Here is a 19,538-nt window from a genome sequence, read left to right as displayed (position 1 = left end):
TTCCCGACCCTTTTTCTGAACTTCACCCTTTGTATTTCTATTAAGGCGCTTCTTTTTCCGCCTGTTAACGCCAACATTTTTAGACGTTACCGCAATCATAAATGCACTATAGAACCAATAATAAAATATAAATATATCTTTAGGTCGGATTTCTTTGTCCGGGAAAAGCGGTTCTTTCGTCATCGAAAGACTGTGAGAACGATCGAGTCCTTGGAAACGATCCCCTTTCCTCCCCCTCCTTCCATCTCCGAAACGCGGAAGCTGCGTAGATTACACGGACCACAGTTAGACGAGGGTTGCAAAGAGGCGGGAGAGATGACGGAATAAAAAACCGAAATGCCGTAACCACACCACCGCCGCTTAAGGGGCAGCTTGTCGACGAGCTGACCTAACGGGACCGCCGTAACCGCCCCTCGCGTCGCAGTAGGGGATTAAAAAACGGGATGAAAAAAGAAAAGAGATTCCGAGGTACCTTCAACCCTTCCGCATACCAGCGTTAATCGCGAGCCATTTGGAAAGCACCTTTCTCTGATCCGGTTCCTGGCAACCCCTTCCTCCGCTTTTCCTGCCGGTCCACGCACCGTCGTATCCCGAATTCGGCGGCAAAGGGAGGGAAAAGGGATTACCAATTTCTTTCTTTTTTTTTTTTTTTCCTTTTTCACCTTCCTCCACCGCCGCCTCCTTACGCCGTTTCTTCCAGATCACGGCCAGACCACTCGAGAAAGACTACTCTTCCTTCACCAGGTGCCTGAAATTTCGCCAGCTGTGTGCTCCTCGTCACTTCCTGCTCCAAGAAGCAATCGTCTTGAAAATGTCTTAACGCCGCGAAACCTCGGTCCTTTGACCGCGACGCTTTACGTTTAATCGATTTTTTTATTCTTCTCTTTTTGGTTGAAATTCACGTGCACCTAGAAACTTAAGATAAAATTTTTTAATTATTTTACACGTTGCTGATGACGCGTGGTATAGCGGATAATTTTTTTTTTAATCTTTTCTTTATAAATATAGATTTGGCGATACGAATAATGCAACGTGGTTGATTACATCTAACGCGACACTGAATACGTGATTAACAGCCGGCAAAAAGTAATGATAGTATATTTTAATCGCGGTACGCGGCGAATACATTAATCCCAGTGTCTCAATCGGTGCTCATGGCCACGAAGTTGCAAGATTGCTATGCCAACGTGGAGGATGTTGATCAATATTAAAACATCATCCTATGCGCCTCGTCCAAATATGGCATACGCTTTATGTTAATTGGGAATAATTACGTGTGCGTCTTCTGGAACCGGATTTTACGGCTGTTTTGTGCGCTGCGCTCGCTAATTTGACACATCGGCGTTCCCGATTAATTCCCATAAACGACGGCGTTTCTTTCTTCTTCTTTTTTTTTTTTTACACGAACATTAATGTCGTAACAAACATCCTCATTCCTAAGTGTGCAGTTTCTCGGAAACGGATACGCGTATCTGGTCGAAAAGATTCGGTCTCAAATTTCACCATGATATTCACCCGTGAATACTGCGGATTAATTAAATAACGACATGTCGACATTTAGCACAAATTAATATTAATAAGTCGGCTTTGGATTATTAAGAAAAAAATTTTTACGCAATACGTGTTCTCGCATTCAAATCCCGTGCTCGGCGGCGTTCGTAATTTCTAGTTCTTTATTTAATTTCTTTTTCGTCACGAAACGTACGCGCGACGTCACTTGATATCCTCTCTCCCCATCGACAGTCTTCTGTATCACTTTCGGTTTTAAGGAAACCACCTACGGCGTCCATGGAAGAATGTATAAAATCCATGACGGCACCACGTAGGAATCTCCTTTCGAATCCTCGAAGAGCGAGGACGACGAAGACGGCTCAAAGGTTGCTGCTTGCTCTCGTGCGCGCATCTGCCACCGCAATGATAAGGCTCGGCTTTCGTATATTAGTGCTACCGAAAACCACCGGGTATAAGTTACGCGAATATCCGCCGTGTCTCGTCCCTTTTTCGACGCCCGTTCTTTTCCCCGCCGCGTCGTCTGCGGCTATTTTAATCCCTCTTTGTCTGCTTTTCCGCTGTCTAAACCGCAAGCAGTATGCGATGGACCGCGGCGCGCCGCGAACGGGCTCACTGACCCCTGAAAATATGCGGATAAACGCAGGAATCCTCTGGTATCCTAAGCACCTCGACGTTTCATGACGCACCGGTGCCCGAGCGCGATGCGTTAATTGCCAATATACGAGCGTATCGCGAATATCAAGCGATATCGTATGGTAATCGCGTTTAATATTTCTTATTAATTTGTCTGTCGCGGAGGCCGCGGTAACGCACGGTGGAATAATCGTCGGCCGACGCCAGGCATTCCCAATCTATTTCGCGACGAGATCGACGCCGCGCACCGTCCTCCGATTCTATCGTGGGATTTAATTAAGACGTCCGCGCGAGAATTTTTCTGAAACAACGGTCGCGATCCGTTCGCCCGATTAATTTGCGCGGCCGACGCAGACAGCCCGCGATGCATTTACGATGAAGATTCACTCACGATTCGCAATTTATCATCGGCGAGAACGACGGACGATCCCCGCGCGAATATCCGCCGGGCGGTTCGTCGAAGACGAGTTGAACTTGATGAACCGAGCCGGACGGGCTCTCTGGCGTATTGGTGGTCCCCCGAGGGAGAGGCACGAAGGCACGCGGCTCAGAAAGCGCCGGGTACATTTAGCAAACACGAAGTCCATTGATCGGCTGGCAACGAAAATACACGGCCATTCCTAATCGTGCGTGTCGCCACGTCTAGACGTTCCCGATTAGGGAACGAGGGGAGGCGTCGATGTTCATTCATCAGTGGCGCCAAATGCGTTTCGTTCTCTCCGCCCTTCCCCTGGCTCTGATGACCACTTAAGTATTTGCGATTCAAATAATTGTTGCAGAAATCGAACAAAGTTTCGACACGCTAACTTTATTTTTATATCGATTAAGTTATTGGCAAGTTTTCCCTCCTTTTTTTTTATTTTTATTTCGAACAGGTAGGATTAAAATATATCAAACACATTATTATTATTATTACGAATGATCGTGCTCGCAGCATTCGGGTGCGCCTGGTTGATTACGTAAATCGAAGGTCACGGTTGCCTTCGTGAAAAATGCCGATGACTCAATGGCTCGCCGCCACACGACGCGAACTCGAAGAGAAAAAAAAAAAAAAAAAAAAAAAAAAGAAATCCAACAAAAGGCATGGGAGAATCGGGCGTAGAAAAAAGAAACGAGCAGTACGTCGTCGTCCTTTCGCGGCAAGGACGGTGCCGACGGCTCCTTTTCTCCGTGAGATATCGAAGTGTACCTAGCCGGGCTTGCTCGCCCACTCCCGCCGAGATCGTTACTTATATCGAGAGTCGAGTAAATTTTGTACGTTTCCGCAACGTCGGCCGCCCCCGATACCAATCGCGTTGGGGATGAAGATCGCCCGGACAACAATGTACCGCTCATTTCGGATTCTCGCGCGTCCATCGTCCATCTCCATTCAGATAGCGATCGGTCGATCATGAAAGGCGTCCGCTCGGGGATCTTCGGGGAAATCGACGCTGCGTTTTCATCCGGCCGCACTGTTTGTAAAAACACAGGAAAAGTCGGGGGGGATTGCAAGTCCTTTACGACCAACCCTTCGTCCCTAAAGCCCATCGATGAACGGCGAGAGAATCGGGAGAGAATAGAGTCGTTAGCGAGTGCCAAAATAAATAACTTAAATCGCTCTCGCCCCGGCTTTTACCTGTTTCCTGAAAGATGCGCGCCTTTCACGGGTCCCATTGCCCGCCACTCGTACCCGTGCTTTCTCCCGAGAATGCGTTATCGATCCCATTGGATCTGGCCGGCAAAAACACTGGCCATTGAAGCCGGCGGATCAAATTTGCCGCAGCTATATCGCGCGGCCGATGCGAACAAGAAAAAGCGCCCGAGTGCGTTTCCTCCGCGAGAAATCCCGTGAATTCTAATGGATAGTTTTTGTACCTTTAGTTAATTTACATCCCGATGTCACACTTCTCTTTACACACGTTCGCCTCGAAATAAAACATTGCGAAACTTTAAAAGTCGATAGGTATATAAGTTACATAAAAAATATTTTTTTAAAAAGGAAAAGCTAATTAGCTGTAGTAAAAAAAATTTTTGGACGCGTTAACAAAGGTGGTATTTAATAAAACGAATTCAAGGTTGACCCATCAAGGCTTTATGATTCTTTGAAATCAGACGAGCCTGATGGCATACGCGCGCGTTGCAAAAGTAAAAATAGAAATTATACGTGGAAAAAGATTTCAAGGGAAATAGAAAAATTCCTAGCGATCGATTGCGATTCGCATGCTATTTCGAAGGTCACGCTGGATTGTAATTGTTCCGGTATGCCTGGCTGGGGACATCACCGTGAAAGAGTCACGCTAAAAGGAGCCGGTCGAGGAGAACTCGTGCCGGCCGTACGCATTAAATGTCACATCGCGATTAAATGTCGCCGTGCCGCGTACAAAGTAATAAGTATTATACGAACTAGCCGCGTAATTATTAGTAATTGTGCGACTAGATTAGCGGCGAGTGAACGCGAGGCTTGCGCGTTTTATGAAAATTCGAAAACGAAAGCGTTATTTAGCGGATCGAACGGCACGTGGAATTGCAAAATTTCCCGAGGAAACCGGGACGCGTTAACCGCTGCGTAATGAGACTGCCGAGTGTCGGGGACGTCGAGTATCAATTTCACATTACATAATGGACGGGAGAAGCGCGAGCGGCGGGTGAGGGACGAACGGGCGGAATCGAAGTGTGTCTCGTATCCACGCTAGTCCACACAAACTTTCTTATTCCGCCCCGCAGCCTCGCTTCCGGTTGTGTAACAGGCGCCTACGCCGGCACATTGCATCCACCGCGTGTATGCATCATTCTCCTTTCCTTCGGTCTCTTTCTCTTTCATTCTCGTAGTCCTTTCCACGCACGCTCGAGCACCCTCGTTGCGCGTTATATGTATACCTCCACAAAAGATCGCTAGCTTTACCCGAGCTTTTTTAATAGAATCGGTACAAAAAGGACGGGCGCAGGCTGGGCGAGAAAGAGAGAGGAACCCCGCGCAGCTTGTCGATCGCTCGACAAACGCCGGTTTTTTAGCCGCCGGCCGCCGACTGTCCGTATATACCAGAAACAGGGAATAACGAATGCAGGAAGTAACGTATCCTGTGCGACCGATAGCTCGAGGGCCCTCGCGCGCTCCTCGTCTAGATCAATTTGCCCACCTGCGTGACGTATGTCCCTTCCCGACGTTTTCATGTACGTCGGCGAGATTAGGAGGCCTTGATTTGCCCGTCGCGTGAGTAACGCGTCCAAGTGAAACGCCGGCATTAAGTATCTCTGCGATTCTCGGCCGGGGGTCTCCGTCGCGAGAAGAACGATCGCATGTAAATTATAAATCATCCGCGAAACCGAAACGCGCGCGCGTTCTCCTCCGGCGACGCAGGAAAAACTCGGTGAGTCTGAAAAATTGGCATCCATCGATGAATAACTGTACCCCGCGAGCTTATTTAACGCGACGTTATCCGCAGACTTGCATAATCCAAACCGTAAATAAATCGGATACAATATGGCAGAGGAAGAAGCGTGGTTTTGGTCGACCGTGAGAATGCGGTCGCACAAGGGAATCTTGAAACCGCTCCCCTTTTTTTTTTCTTTTTTTTTTTTCGGGACGTATTAAGGGCGATTGGAAGCGAAAGGATATATATTTTCCGGAAAGGATTGTGGAAAGTATTTCCATTTTCTCGGGAGGAACATTTATCATACGTAGACTGACGAAGAGCAAGATTGACGGGTCGGAATTTACGTTGCGAGGAAAAAAATGTATTTGTTGCGCGGAAAGAAGGACAAAATGAAACGATATGATTTACTGGCAATTTATTGCAAAATAAAATAGCTAGCATTATCTTACACCCGCGTGTTAAGATTTATACATATTATATACAGTTGAAATGCCGTTCTTATTAAAATATCTGCGTGTGCGAATGCGAAGGTAGCGCACGTAAATGAGTTGTTTTTCGCATTATACATAGGAAGAATTTGCTTTCATATTTAATTTTATGCAAACGTGAAATAATATCTTGTACCACGGAGCACAATAATGTACCCGTGCAATTTCTTGGATTCTTGTGACCGCCTCAAGTCTAGTGGAATGTGACATTTTCCATCGGCGTTGAAATCCCCCGGCGCGGTAGGGACAAGCTTAATGCTTTACAATGCGGAAATGCAATGGGAATCGAAGATACGTCTGAAAGAAATTTGCAATCTAATAGTCCGATCCAATGATTACGAGTAAAACTTGATCACAGCGTGATCGATTCTTTCTATGTAATCGCCACGTACGACGTCGTGCGCGAGTACCCGGAAACTTTCTGTTCAACATCGCGGAGCCGTACTATGATTATTAAAATAATACACGTACTTTCAGCAACATTGTTAGCGTAATGGAGGGGTTTCACAATCGCGCACGATCTTGAGGATGCGATAAACACGCTTTCTAAAGAATACGTGTCCCACTCGGCGCAGGATATTGGCGGCGGCGAAAACGCTTTACGCGAAATGAGATCATATGCAAAGTAGAGACGAACGCATCCTGGCTGCGCGGTCCCGCGGATATCTTTATCTCGAGTCGGTTCTCGGACGAGGAGAAATTGCGCTCTCGATGAATTAGACCGATGCTACATCCTTTTCGCTTTCACTGATTGCTTTTACTTATTTCAAATGCGATTCAACGATGACACAGCGAAACGTGCTGGGCGGCTTATTTTCTCCCGCGCGGAGAGAAGGCGATAGCGGGGAGAAGGGATCTGTTTTATGCACGAGGCTCGAAAAGCCTGAAAACCCCAAAAAAGATTATTTCTTATGCCACTAAAATATTTTAAGCTTTTTTTTCTGACCAGCGGATGTACGTCCTATTGTTCTATTACCTCAATTTTACCTGATAGCTTACCTTGAAATGCATCGACTTTTACTGCGTTTTCCAACCTTTCAGCCAAACATTGTTTTTTTTTTTTTCTCTTTTTTTTTTTTTTACTATCGAGGGAAAGTGAAAGTGCAGATATTACTTCGACGGAGTGTTTAAGCTCCGCATTGTTACGGAAAAGGAATAGTTTAGGGGACAATTCTTCGGTTAGGATAAAAAGAATTTTATTGGCCGGTCCGGAAAAATAGAGGATCAAGTCTATAATTTTCTACGAGTTTAGATTTTAAAGCGTACCATAATCCTTTAATACTTTAAAATCTTTAAACGATAAACTGTATCGTGATACAATCTCGATAAAAATTTTATGTGTTCATATTTAAAATGTGATTATATTAATTATGAACGTATATTAAAAATTTAATACTTTATACAATTAAATGCTGATGCATGTTTTTAGAATTGTAGTTACTTCTTGCAAAAGTTTTTAATATATCGCAGCGACGTAACAATAAATTAACGGTCGATAATGAAGGATATCGTACGTGATCCATGGATCATCTTGAATCCACGAGTTCCAGTCGTTCTTTCATTGTAAGCGCCATCTCATATTGTTCCTTACCATAGTATCTTAACGGTATTACCAGCTAAAGAACATATAGTTTTCAAAACTTAATATTTTTTTTATTAAATATATAATGCCGCTACTTAATTGAAGTTTAACGACTAAACGAGTTTTTATTTTTATTAAATTCCAGATATAATTATATGTTTCTCTTATTTTTGCAAAACACAATTTTATTTAATGGAACATTATGTTACAATTAATTTAAATTAATGTATTTAATTAATTTTTTTTTTTTTGTTAATTATTCAAGTACATCGTCAGCTACTTTGTTTAAAGATAATAATAGATTTTGGTGGCAACAGATTTTACATACGCCTTGGTATAGCAAACATCTTGCAGGGGCCTGAAAGATTTTCCGCCGCGATCAGCTGAGAAGCATCACACGTGCGTATGTTTATCTCGACCTGCAGCATCGCGCGCGCAATCCACGTGGACGCGAGCCGTGCGGTCAGCGAACTCGGCAGTCGAACGCGCGTAAACATAGGCCAGTATACGCAAGTGAACTAGTACGCGGTGAATAACGTTTAAATATTTCCTTTTTTCCATCTCGTTATTAGCTAGTAATCATTATCTATCACTTAGACGTTTCGAGCGTTACATTTCTGGCTCGGTGCTGGACAGTTTTGCTAAACAGCCACGAGATAAACCACATTGAAATTCGTTGGAGGAATTGTGTAGGAAAAAAATTAGAAAATATATGTAAAAAAAATTTTTTTTATTAACAAACACGAAAAATAATCAGTGTCCCACTGAAGAAATAAGGTACCTATTCACAATAATATTATAAGTATCTTTTATGTACATTATAATGCATGCAAAAGTATGGCTAATTGTATACTGCAAAAATAGTTATTTCTATTAATTCCTTTGGCGCGTATATATTGCACTTAAAGAGACAAACAATTTCACCGACATTATGTTAAATCATCGTGGAAATTAAATTAAATTTTATTCATTAACATACTTATTAGATAAATATGAAATATTAGGCAAAATAATAACACGATTGCGATAAATATTGTAGATTTTAACACCTAATTAAATATTTAAATAGCGTAACTAATTTCCTCGTATTCTAACAAATTCACGTCGAGCTCGATGCGAGTTTTATTGAATCGACAGACGGGTTTCTACGATTATAGCCAGCTCAGAGCCGACAGTCTTTGAACATGAACGTGACGTTACGTCAGCTACTTAATTATTTGGCGTGCGTTTCTTTGGTCGTATTTGCCGACGTACGATCGGGAATGCGTTTACACGGGCAACGTCGAACGATTAATGCATCGTTAATGCATAGCTAGGGATATCGTAGCGAGTTCAGTTGTAGTTCGTTGAGCTGCTCGAGGACGAGGATGACGAGGAAGATCCTATTGAACTGTACGAGCTAGGGCTGCTGCCGGGCGAGTAATAGCTGTAAGCGAGATTTTGAGCCTCCACACCATTAGTCGGCGTCCATACGCGAGAATAAGGCCCGTTGCCGTCCCACGTGTTGACGGGATCGTAGCTCGACGTTGTCGAGATCATAGGTGGAGCACCATATGCCGATACCGGATCCATAGACATTCCTACAATTAAATCGAATATTAAAATCGTGTATTAAAAAAAAAAAAAACGCGATAAATTAAATTAATATTGTTAATAGATAAGATATAATATTTTTTAAAAAGAAAAGTGAAATATTTTGCATAAAGTAGTTGAGAAACATTTTTTTTTTTTTTTAGTAGATATACAATATGTACGTACCCATTGGCATCATCATGCCACCTTTCTTAAAGAATTGCATAGCGATAAATCCAAGCACGATAAGAATGGCAAGTTTCGATAAGACAAGAGCCTTCAGCGCTTTTAATCCAATAATAGCGACGAAGATAGGCATCAGAGCTTTTAACTTTAATTTCAATAGCAGGAGAAACGGTAGCAGGAGCTTCTTCTTTAGAAGCCCTCGGGCTTGACTGGTGGCCACCTCGTTGTTCTTGAATTCAATGTCGAGGTCCGTCAGGCTTCTGCTGGGCCTGTACTTCAAGCTGGCATCGACGAAGGGCAGGTCGATTCCGTAATCGAAGGTTTTCAGGTACTTGAAAGTCCTGGCGACGATCGCCTCGTCCACAGTTTCGAGCGATCTCGCTTCCGTGGTGATTCCCAGGTGGTTGTCGAGATGATTTAGAACCTGGTGCTTCATGCAGGACGTCCAGGATTCCGTCTTCACACATTCGCTCAACGAGTCCGTCAGATAGTCCTGATTGGCCGCGCAGAATCCAACCAATAGAACAATCGCGCCTATCGACGTTATCAGTCGCATGTCGATGCCCTTTTTTTTATTTCTTCGACGTGTTGACAGGATTAATTAATCGCGCTCGCGTTTCTCTTCCTTCTCGTCTCACGTGGATTCCACTCGCAGCACCGCGTGTCAATAAAAGCGACCGATCCGTCCACCCGTGCGAGCGAGCGATCATCGGCAATCGAACTGCGACTGACGGAGGAGTGGCCCGTCCCTTTTATTTAATTTGTCCCCCTATGAATCTATGTTATTCGGTCGCGCATGCCGGGAATCTACGATCGAAGGGAAATTATTCAAATTTCACTGGCATAGAGCGCCCGTCCAACCTCCCTCACGCTCATTCATTCCTGCATGTGTATGTATAGATTGTCGTGCGTCGCGTACGTCGTGCACGATGGCATGCAACGCATACGGGAAACGGAACTTGCGCCTCACGTCTCCGTCGCCTTCGCGTAGAAGTCTCGTCCGACTCGTCATAAACCGTCAGGCGCCGTTTCGCAGCTACCCGTATATGCCTTCTTATGATTTAACAGAATGAATAACTGTTCTGGTCGTAACATTCCTGATAAATCGCGAGCCACGCGCTCGCATACGGCGATTAAAAAGATACAGATGCGATACTGCTGTCTTAGGGTCACGGTGCCGCACATTGTCTTACGATAATTACGATGATTAACGCACTACTGTAACACTTACCTTGTATATCGTGAAAGGTAGTGGCATTCGTGAGAAAAGCGCTTTTTCTTTTTTTTCTTTTTTTTTTCTTACGATGTTAAAAATTAAAAGTAGTGTCTTTATTGTAAAAATAATTAAGCGTTACACTTTTATTTTTTATTTAAAATGAATTGACTACGTATATAGAGTGGTTTATTACCGCGCCGTTTGATCATTACATTTCGATGAACTTAATAATTTATAATTAATTAATTTTTACATCGTTAAAAGTTCTCCGTTTCTTAGAATATAATAATGCAGCAGAACAGGAACATGCGTGATGTGAACGCTGATGCAAATTGCGAGACAAGAAAAATAAATTAATATTTAGGCGCACGTATCATGTACATTAAAAAGCAGAAATTGCGTTTGCTGCGGCTAGCGTACGTGACTTCCCCGCACCCTCCTACCCCCTTCTTTCGCCACCGAGTATGGGGAAAGTAGTAGGGTGCGTTTCCTCTCGGTCCTCCCCGACCTGCGCTCCGTTACACATCTACTCTCGCGCTTCGTGTGTGACTTGACTCGCACCACGCTAAGACCACGTACGCTAGCCGCCTTTGCCGAAGCAAACGCTATCTGTTTTCCACTACAATGTACATACATAAAGATTTTCCCATTTTCGAAGAAATTGCAAGTCACGTAATATGTTAAAACAGTGAAATGACTTCTTTAGAGCGGTGATTTCTCCAATCAACTTTCGTAAAAAGAAACGAAAGTGATCACATTCGCAAATATGTGACGCATACGCGTAGAATTTTAAATATATTGTATAGTCTCGATTGACCACTGCGATAAAAAAAATATAAGAACCTATCCTTAGATGTGAAACGAAAATAAATGAATAATTAAGCTAGTTCAGTAAAAGGTATATTGCTAAATTAGTCGCAAAGCTGAGTAAAATTAATATCTATTTAACATTTTATTTGTAAAAAATCCTTTAATAATGTCTGACATTAAAAATAAAAAAGAAATAATTTTTAAAAACGTTAACTTGCTTCATGCATCAAAAAAAGAAAGAATTAAACAATACTTTTAACTTTTTATAATTCTAAATTACCAATCTCTACTTTTGTCGTAATATAATTTTTATTTTTTTGTAACGTAAAGACCAGATATTTTTACTTTACATGCACGTTTCATATGGAATTCACGCAACAGGTTATATATATTTATATAATACATATAACTCATAAAATAATTTCAAAAAAATTTATTGTCATTAATCAATTAATTTCTTTTCTTTGAAAATTTTTAACATCGAACGACAAGCGGCGTTTTGGGAAAGCAGGTTTCAAATAAGCATAGTTGAAATCACTTGCAATAATTTATTAAATAGATATAATAAAAATAGGAAGCTAGGTATTTTACAAAAGCGTCTACAGGCTGACAGTGACATTAAGATTGTGCGTGTGCGTTATATGCGAGATCGTGCGCGAACTGGGACGTCGAGAGTTGATCCTGATCCCGGAAGGATCTGTACTGAGTTTGATAATCCCATCCGTGAGCGATGGGCGCTGCGTGAGTGTCGGCGGCAATTTTTTTGCAAAGCTGGAAGACGGCCATGCCCACGGAAACGATGAAGCTGAAGAACGAGAGCTGCAGAGCGTTCCAGGCCTTCAGCCCGAGCACACCGATGGCCAGGGGAATCAGTGTCATCGCCTTCAGCAGGACGAACACGAGGATGGGGATGATGACTTTCTTCAGCTTAGACCTGCGAGCCTCGTCGACGGCGCGGCCCTCGCCGAACTTGACGTTGAAGGAAAGTTGATCGTCTTCGATATTGCGCGAGCTCACCTTCACGGTGGAGTCTAGTGGCAGTTTAAAGGTCACGTCGTGAGAGGCTAGGTAAGATTGTACAATGTCGAGAAAAGAACTCTCGCTGCGAGCGGAGGTTGCCTCGACAGGGTAGGAATTCTGTGTGACTTCCACCGTTTCGGATACCTGCAAGAAAGGCAGAAAAAAGTCGGCGAATTATTATTATAATTAAAGTAATACATGTCACATAAATGCATATAAAAATATATTAAATTACTTTTATTACGCGAAGTATAAAATTGTAAATTAAAAATTAAAAGATTAATATAATATAATATAATATTAATAATTATTTTATTTAATAATGATTAATAAAGATAAAATTAATAAAGATAAAAAATATTATATTAATAATTCGGTGAAATTGCTACCGATACTTACTTTGAAATTATCCTTGCTGAAGATTTGGTCCAGTAGATTAAACACCTTGAACTTCATGCAAGCGATCTCATCGTTCTTTTGCGAGCACTCTGATCTCGACTGATCTACCATCTCGTCCATGGCATGCTTCCAGTTTTCGTTCTTAGCCGGCTGCGCAGCGGCCAACGCTAGCAGGCCGCACAAGATTAAGAGCTTCATGGCGTTTGCGAGGGAAGGGTGTATCCGTTCGCCGAGACTTTCCGCGGGGAAAATTTGCGCTTATGCACTTATTCGCGGATAATGAATAAGGACGATCACGACACGACGACTGATGCCAATGGGTTGGGCAGTACGGTATTTATACGAAGGCCTATCGTCGAATCGCACAACTCACGTTGGAGAGTCGCGTAGCGGAGCTCCCGAATACGCCCCCACTTCCATCCGGGTGTGGATTTTCTTTTCGTTCAGTATGGTCTTCGATTATTGAGGCCCCGCTACAGGGACATGCCGCGACTACTTAATTAGGGAGGATATATCGGGCGAGCGTGAGATCGCGCGACATACGGCACGCGACGATCGAAAACGGGATGGCGTGGGCTCGATAAGTCATACACCTCGCTCCCGAAACGCGATGGAATCTATGATATTAATGAGCAGTACTTTACTTTCTACGAGCGATATCAGTAGGCCCACTTGCGACGGCGGCCGCTCGCGGCGGAATATTTCCGGAGCCATGGCTTGAAATTAAATTTTTCATAACGAACGCAGCCGGATTTTGTAATCGGGCTCAACTCTTTCAAATGAGAGCGGAATTTTAAAGAATTAATTAGACATTAGAAACACTGAGGGAATAGAAACTGAAATTTAAAGCTTTATTACTGCAGGATGCAATTAATTTTTCTTCAGTCATTCTCTCCGTCTAGCAATTTGTTTAATAACTCTCACGCATGACACGTAAAAAATTGACAGACAATTATTAATTAATTTATGATTTTATTACGTGTTAAAATTAATCTTAATTTAATATCACGTAAAAGGAAAGATTAATGAAAGAAAGCGCAATAAAAATTATTTTTCTAATTATTTTTAATTAACTCGGTCGTTTAAACGAATGTTTTTTTTTTTACGGGAAGAAAAATGATATCTCCGTAATAAGAATCCCTTATCCTTGACACCAAAGCCGTAACATTGGCATTGAGTCGATCATTATTCGCAGCACGGTTATAACTTTCCACACGAACGCTCCATTAAAACTGCCTCCCGTTTCTTCGCGTTCTCTCCACGTTGCTTTATGTCGTTAACCCGACGTACTGACGGTGCTAATTTCACCCTGCAAGACCTAATTAGATCGTAGCTTCTGGTCGAACCTAAAGGAAAACAGCTTGCCAGGGTACATCAGCAATGCGCGTTGCGTGCGAGTTTCTCGCACGAGAATGCGCATGGGGTACTGTTGAAGACATTTCTGTCTTCCTGCCCGACTTCTTTATTGTCGTAACAATGAAACGGCAACTGGAATTTTAGGTCAGGTTTGCATAAATATTTAGGGCATCTGCCGGGTAAAATTTTGATCGATATGTTTTACATTTCGTATAATCAATTTATCATTTTTATTAGTTCTTTATTTATTTGACAAAAATTAAATTTGCGAGCGTCAATGAAAGTTTGCTGAATTGGAAATAATTATTGTATTGTTACAAATATATGCAATTTTTTTTTTTTTTTTTAATACAACATTTTCTGCTATTTATGAAGATTTTGCGTGATTATAGACTACATAAATTAATAGATCTCTGCATATGAAATTTTTGCAAATAACGATTCTGTATCTTGACACTTTTAAATGTTTTTTTTTACTACATTAATTTATTTTATACATATATAATTTTAGTGAATATTAAATTATTTTAATTTTGATTTTAATTATAATTCTTTGATTTTAATTACACAATATTTTTTTATTTCTTTATTAATAATTTATTTAAAATGCGTATTTATTATTCGGGATGATAACGTTTCGTATATGGGTAAAATAATTTAAGATATTAAAACAGAGTATTTTGAGACGAAAGTAGTCAACAAAATTTATTTAATGATACAATGGTAAAAATTCTAATTACATATAAATAATGTCGATGGAACAGTGAATAATTAAGTAAATCTACAAACGATAAGACTATCAATTATATTGTACATCGTTTTATTTCCTATAGGCCCTATAGGGTCCGTTAGGTGCGGTATCCCAATGAGGGGGGTGTTCTATAGGTGGGTGTCCGTAGTGGACGACCTCGTAAGCGATTTTCGGTTTAGTCAATTTAAAGATCAGCATCGCTCCAGTGAGCACCAGCGATAGTAGACCCAAAGTAAGGGCTTTCCACGTTTTCAAGGCGATGAGAGCGAGAGCGAGAGGTACTAAAGCGGTAGCTTTGAACTTGAGACCCAAAAGAAACGGCATTATTACCTTTTTGACAAAACCGCGACCTGAAAAAAAAATTATTCAAGACATTAGAAAAAAATAATTTAATATAAAATATATAAATATATATATTATTTTATACATTTTTCTTCGCAACGGAATACAAACGACGGTATTCGTTGTTAGATTACCTTGTTCGTCGGGAGAATCACTAAGAGGAACCGTGAGACTCCTCGGCATACTGTCGACTAAAGATCTAGGGACAATGTTGGATCCTTCGATCATCGCCGGTAGCTTAGCCTCGAGCTGATGGCTCGATAGATACGCGTCAAATTCCTCGAGCATTAACGTTCGCACGAGTTTTCTCTTAGATAAATCTGCGGCGTCAAATTGTGAGGAAGAGTGATCTTCCGCCTTGTGCTCTGGCACGTCACGGAATTTAACCACCGCTAAATCTTCCGTAATTGCTAATCTGTCTTGTTTCACGGCATCGGTGATGTAAGCCAACACTTTCGGTTTAACACAAGATAACATGGATTCACTATCTGCACATCTAAAACATTTCGAATTCGTGTACCATAAAAGAAAAGAAGAAGAGAAGATAGATATTACGTATTTCTAAAAATATTATTTCTTTGAACCTTCGCATTTAAGCTTGATTTAACATTAATTAATTAAAAAAAGAATGTATTATTAATAATTGAAAATCGATAAGGAATTGATACCGGAGAATTGCGATAATTATAATTTACCTGTGATAAATGTCTTGTAGAGCGTCGACGGTAGTTGTCGTTTGTTGCGCACTAGTGTGAAGGGCCGGGAAGGCTACAAAGATAAAGGTGATTAAAATCCACATGGCGGTACCACTGGTTCGCCAGACTAAACACCGAATGCCAAGGCGGTCGAAGTCAACGGGGTTTTATAGCTGATGGCAGCCGCGTACGGCTGCTGAATTTCGATTAGGGACGTGTTGCCGACCGCTTGAAAGAAAATAAGAAAGCTCATTATTTAGGGTGTCGATATTTTCACGAGTCCGAGCACCTTCGTCCCTCGTGACGATTTCAATTTTAATGTCTATACGTCGAACACCACTTTCCGCCTGTGAATTCAATTTATCGTTGAACTACTTTTAGATAATTCTCACGTATTCGGAATATTCCCATAACCGATCTTACTCCACGGATTAGAACGTGTTACTTTCTTTTTTTTTTTTATTACACAACAGGATTTTAAATATATTTTTCTATTTGTATAGTTATAAATAAAAAATTTATATAATTTTATTTTATTTCTTTGAATAAATTTCGTAGACTATTCTTAACGTAACTGTAAAAGAAATCAAATAATTAACTTACATGGTACTTTACACGTTTCTTTAAATGTATTTTATATATGCATTTGAACGTTAATTTCTTTAGGTTAATTACGTAAATTAGAATTAATTAAATAATCGGGAAATACCGCGTTTACCATTTAATATCCGAAAACAAATATGTTTCAGGTACAGACGGCTTCCCTCCCCTCACCCCGCGCCTCACCCTGCGTCTCACCCCGCGCCTCACCCTCAATCCCCTGCTATCGTCCTCGGGTTAAGCAGCAAAAATTGCCGTCGCCGGTGAAGAGATGGGTCACCCCTTGCGTCGACCAATCACAGCGCTCTACTGATCGCCTGATCCAGAACGGTCTACGCGGCACGCTGCGCAATTGAGGAGATACGCCGACCACGTGCGGAGCACCAATTCTTGCGGCGACGATATCGAGGTATTTGCGGGTTCCCTCGCGGCTAATCGTCGCGTACTCATGTCTCGCCTCGCCCTGAGAACCTTGTGAACCGCAATGTTCCGCACGGGACACCGACGTTCGACCGGGCAAATGAAAGTGAAACGTCCCGTTCTTTACTCCGCCGTGATAGTTTTACGTAGTCGGGCGACGATACGGCGCGACGATACGGCGATGATACGGCGAGCATCGAGGCTGCAATATTCGCGATCAAGGTCCCTCACGATCAATCTTACTGCGGAGTTTCGCGCGCGAGCACGTGTCGGTAAAATCGCTCCGCGATTACGCGTATTTCCGGTCGCAGGGAGGACAGCCTCACGTACGGAATAGTGTCGACGTCGTCAATTAAGGAACGGGCAATCATATTCTGCCCTCCCGTGTCGTTCCACTCGTCGTCTTGTGCTCGGTTTCGTGCGTCGAAAGAGTGCTCCGGAAGGACAAGGTTACGGCAGCGGACAAAGAAACATTCGATGTGTATGCGCGAAAAGGACAGCGACAATCGGACCTATTGCCGTCTCACTCTTTTTGTGCGAGTGTCTCTTTCTATCTAAGGGCCGACGTCTAACGGCCAGTTTAATTGCGGAGCATCGAGCGTGAAAGACGTGTCGGTAATCGCTCCGCAATCACGCGTAATTTCGGTCGCACGGAGAACAGTCTCGCGTACGAGTTAGTATCGAAGTCATCGATTAGAGAACGGGCGATCATATTCTGTCCTCCCGGGTCGTTCCACTCGTCGTTTTGTGCTCGATTTCGTGCATCGAAAAGTGCACCGGAAAGACAAAATGACGCAACGAGTACAGCGCGCATAGAACATTCGATGTGCGTGCGAGAGAAGGACAGCGACAATCGGACCATATTGCCGTCTCACTCTTTTCGTGCGGTCGTCTCTTTCTACCTAAGGGCCGACCCCTACCGGTCAGTTTAATTGCGGAGCATCGGGCGTGAAAGACGTGTCGGTAATCGCTCCGCAATCTCGCGTAATTTCGGTCGCCCGGAGGACAGTCTCGCGTACGAATTAGTGTCGAAGTCATCGATTAGAGAACGGGCGATCATATTCTGTCCTCCCGGGTCGTTCCACTCGTCGTTTTGTACTTCGTTTCGCGCGTCGAAAAAGTGCATCGGAACGACAAGGCTGCGAAGCAAGCGCCAGCGCGCACGAAGTCCGCGCGTTCGACGTGAATTGCGGCGCTTATTATTCGGACATTTTCGACTCCTGGCTCCCATTACAATTTCCTTCGGCAAGATCCGGCAACTGTCAGCAGTAGAGTGAGAGATCTGCACCTCGCCCGTCTCTCTCGTCGCAGCCGGGGTTCTCAATCCGCTCCGTGCAAGTGATTTTCGATGAACTTAAAAAAGACAGTGCGCGGGGAACATTTCGTGTCGCGGCCCGCCTCGTTCGTCGCTCGGTATGAACTCTCATCTTCATCGTCCAGTGTCCAGCTCGTGGAAGGATGACTCGTCCCATCTGAGAGGAGGACTGAGAGGAGGAGGAGGCCCAGGAAGGGTATCCTGCCCCAGCGGAGCAACCCCGGGGTAAATATAATTTTTATTCGGAATTAAATAATTTAGATTTTTTATAACGCTGCTTCATTTTATTTTATTAAATTTGCTTTTATATCTACAACATAATTTTTTATCTTGTCTGTTTCAGATCAAGAGGATCTCCGCTGATGTGCATCGGACAGTAAAACAAAAAGTGCCGCACGCCGTTATTAATAAATACGAACCGCACCCGGTTCGTCGGTCGCTTCGCGAATACCGCTAATTTATCGGGCGTTTTTTTTCACGTTTGCTTTTTTACGGGAGTGCCGAAAATGAACGCGCGAAAGTGTTAAGTAATTTTCGCGATAATTAATTAATCCGGGCGCGTTCGCGAGTTTCCAGCGCGGAAGGATGACTCGTCACGTCCCACCTGAGAGGAGGAGGAGGCCCGGGGGGCATCCTGCATCGGCGGAGCAACTCTTAGGTGATTATACATTTTTTAAAATAAAATATCAAATAAAAACTCTTGCCCTTTTTTTTTATTAATTTTATGAATTGAATTTCATGTCTAAATTAATATTTTTCTTTATGTTTCAGCCACCGCCTGAATTCAACAACTCCGCTGATGCTCATGCAGTTCGGTGAGTTGCATGGTTATTGTTCGTAGTTAAGGTATTGGTTCGTAGTTGGGTTTCTTAAATCAGCAACACGTCGTCGACCCCAATTATAATACACGTCGTCGTCCCCAATTATAATACGCGTCGTCGCCCACAATTATCATACGCGCACAAATAGGCCCCTTCCGAAAAATAGCGCACGCAAAGCGTGCGTAGTTTCTTTTAGTACATATATAAAAACGTGTAAATTTATCACTTTATTACGGATGAAATTAACGTACACGCAATCAGGTCACGTAATAAATTAGAAGTTTATTTTCTACATTATTTCTCGACATTCGTGTATCTGGGAGGTTAAAAAAAAAACAAGTTGAAATAGTATTTCATTGGGTATGGCACCCGCACAAGTAACAGCAACTAATTATCTAAAATAAATAGGTCTTATATACTGAACGCTATCTCTCCATTTTTACACAACATCACACGTATCATGCAAA

At 42.6% G+C, this 19,538-nt stretch overlaps 4 protein-coding genes and 1 long non-coding RNA gene across 5 annotated transcripts in view; 2 read left to right on the top strand and 3 right to left on the bottom strand.

Moving 5' to 3' along the window:
• The window catches only part of LOC139110025 (uncharacterized), a 47,456-nt gene extending 30,287 nt beyond the window's left edge, over nt 1-17,169 (top strand). Inside the window, exon 4 of the mRNA XM_070669528.1 lies at nt 16,665-17,169. Coding sequence (XP_070525629.1) covers nt 16,665-16,756 — 92 coding nt within the window. The 3' untranslated portion in view covers nt 16,757-17,169. The remainder of the gene's footprint in view (nt 1-16,664) is intronic.
• Osi20 (DUF1676 domain-containing protein Osi20) lies at nt 8,633-10,198 on the bottom strand. The gene is made up of 2 exons (XM_070669551.1): nt 9,327-10,198; nt 8,633-9,148 (listed from the first exon to the last, which is right to left on the bottom strand). Exons 1-2 carry the CDS (start codon nt 9,880-9,882, stop codon nt 8,901-8,903), a joined length of 804 nt encoding a protein of 267 aa, XP_070525652.1. The 5' UTR covers nt 9,883-10,198; the 3' UTR covers nt 8,633-8,900.
• Nucleotides 11,963-13,054, bottom strand: Osi19 (DUF1676 domain-containing protein Osi19). The gene is made up of 2 exons (XM_070669553.1): nt 12,772-13,054; nt 11,963-12,516 (listed from the first exon to the last, which is right to left on the bottom strand). The coding sequence occupies exons 1-2, from the start codon at nt 12,967-12,969 to the stop codon at nt 11,971-11,973; spliced, it is 744 nt and encodes a 247-aa protein (XP_070525654.1). The 5' UTR covers nt 12,970-13,054; the 3' UTR covers nt 11,963-11,970.
• Nucleotides 14,873-16,651, bottom strand: Osi18 (DUF1676 domain-containing protein Osi18). Its single transcript, XM_070669531.1, has 3 exons — nt 15,916-16,651; nt 15,355-15,716; nt 14,873-15,228 (listed from the first exon to the last, which is right to left on the bottom strand). Exons 1-3 carry the CDS (start codon nt 16,017-16,019, stop codon nt 14,948-14,950), a joined length of 747 nt encoding a protein of 248 aa, XP_070525632.1. The 5' UTR covers nt 16,020-16,651; the 3' UTR covers nt 14,873-14,947.
• An 821-nt stretch (nt 17,170-17,990) lies between the features above and the next one.
• On the top strand, nt 17,991-19,473 carry LOC139109954 (uncharacterized). Its single transcript, XR_011546923.1, has 3 exons — nt 17,991-18,475; nt 18,594-18,908; nt 19,022-19,473. It is a non-coding gene; the product is annotated as an uncharacterized lncRNA (long non-coding RNA).
• The last annotated feature ends 65 nt before the right edge of the window (nt 19,474-19,538 follow it).

Source organism: Cardiocondyla obscurior, linkage group LG19 (assembly GCF_019399895.1).
Source record: "Cardiocondyla obscurior isolate alpha-2009 linkage group LG19, Cobs3.1, whole genome shotgun sequence".
Taxonomy (NCBI): Eukaryota; Metazoa; Arthropoda; class Insecta; order Hymenoptera; family Formicidae; genus Cardiocondyla; species Cardiocondyla obscurior.
The sequence above is the reverse complement of the archived record's forward strand: the minus strand, read 5'-3'. Positions and strand labels throughout refer to the sequence as shown.

Bases quoted from the DNA above. Each gene is read 5' to 3' on its own strand.
- Osi19 (XM_070669553.1), bottom strand. From the start codon at position 12,969: ATGAAGCTCTTAATCTTGTGCGGCCTGCTAGCGTTGGCCGCTGCGCAG. The intron at 12,517-12,771 runs GTAAGTATCGGT...CCTTTCTTGCAG, and splicing joins TCAGCAAGGATAATTTCAAA to GTATCCGAAACGGTGGAAGT.
- Osi20 (XM_070669551.1), bottom strand. From the start codon at position 9,882: ATGCGACTGATAACGTCGATAGGCGCGATTGTTCTATTGGTTGGATTC. The intron at 9,149-9,326 runs GTACGTACATAT...ATTTAATTGTAG, and splicing joins TGGCATGATGATGCCAATGG to GAATGTCTATGGATCCGGTA.
- Osi18 (XM_070669531.1), bottom strand. From the start codon at position 16,019: ATGTGGATTTTAATCACCTTTATCTTTGTAGCCTTCCCGGCCCTTCAC. The intron at 15,717-15,915 runs GTAAATTATAAT...GAAATGTTTTAG, and splicing joins CTACAAGACATTTATCACAG to ATGTGCAGATAGTGAATCCA. The intron at 15,229-15,354 runs GTAATCTAACAA...TTTTTTTTTCAG, and splicing joins TGATTCTCCCGACGAACAAG to GTCGCGGTTTTGTCAAAAAG.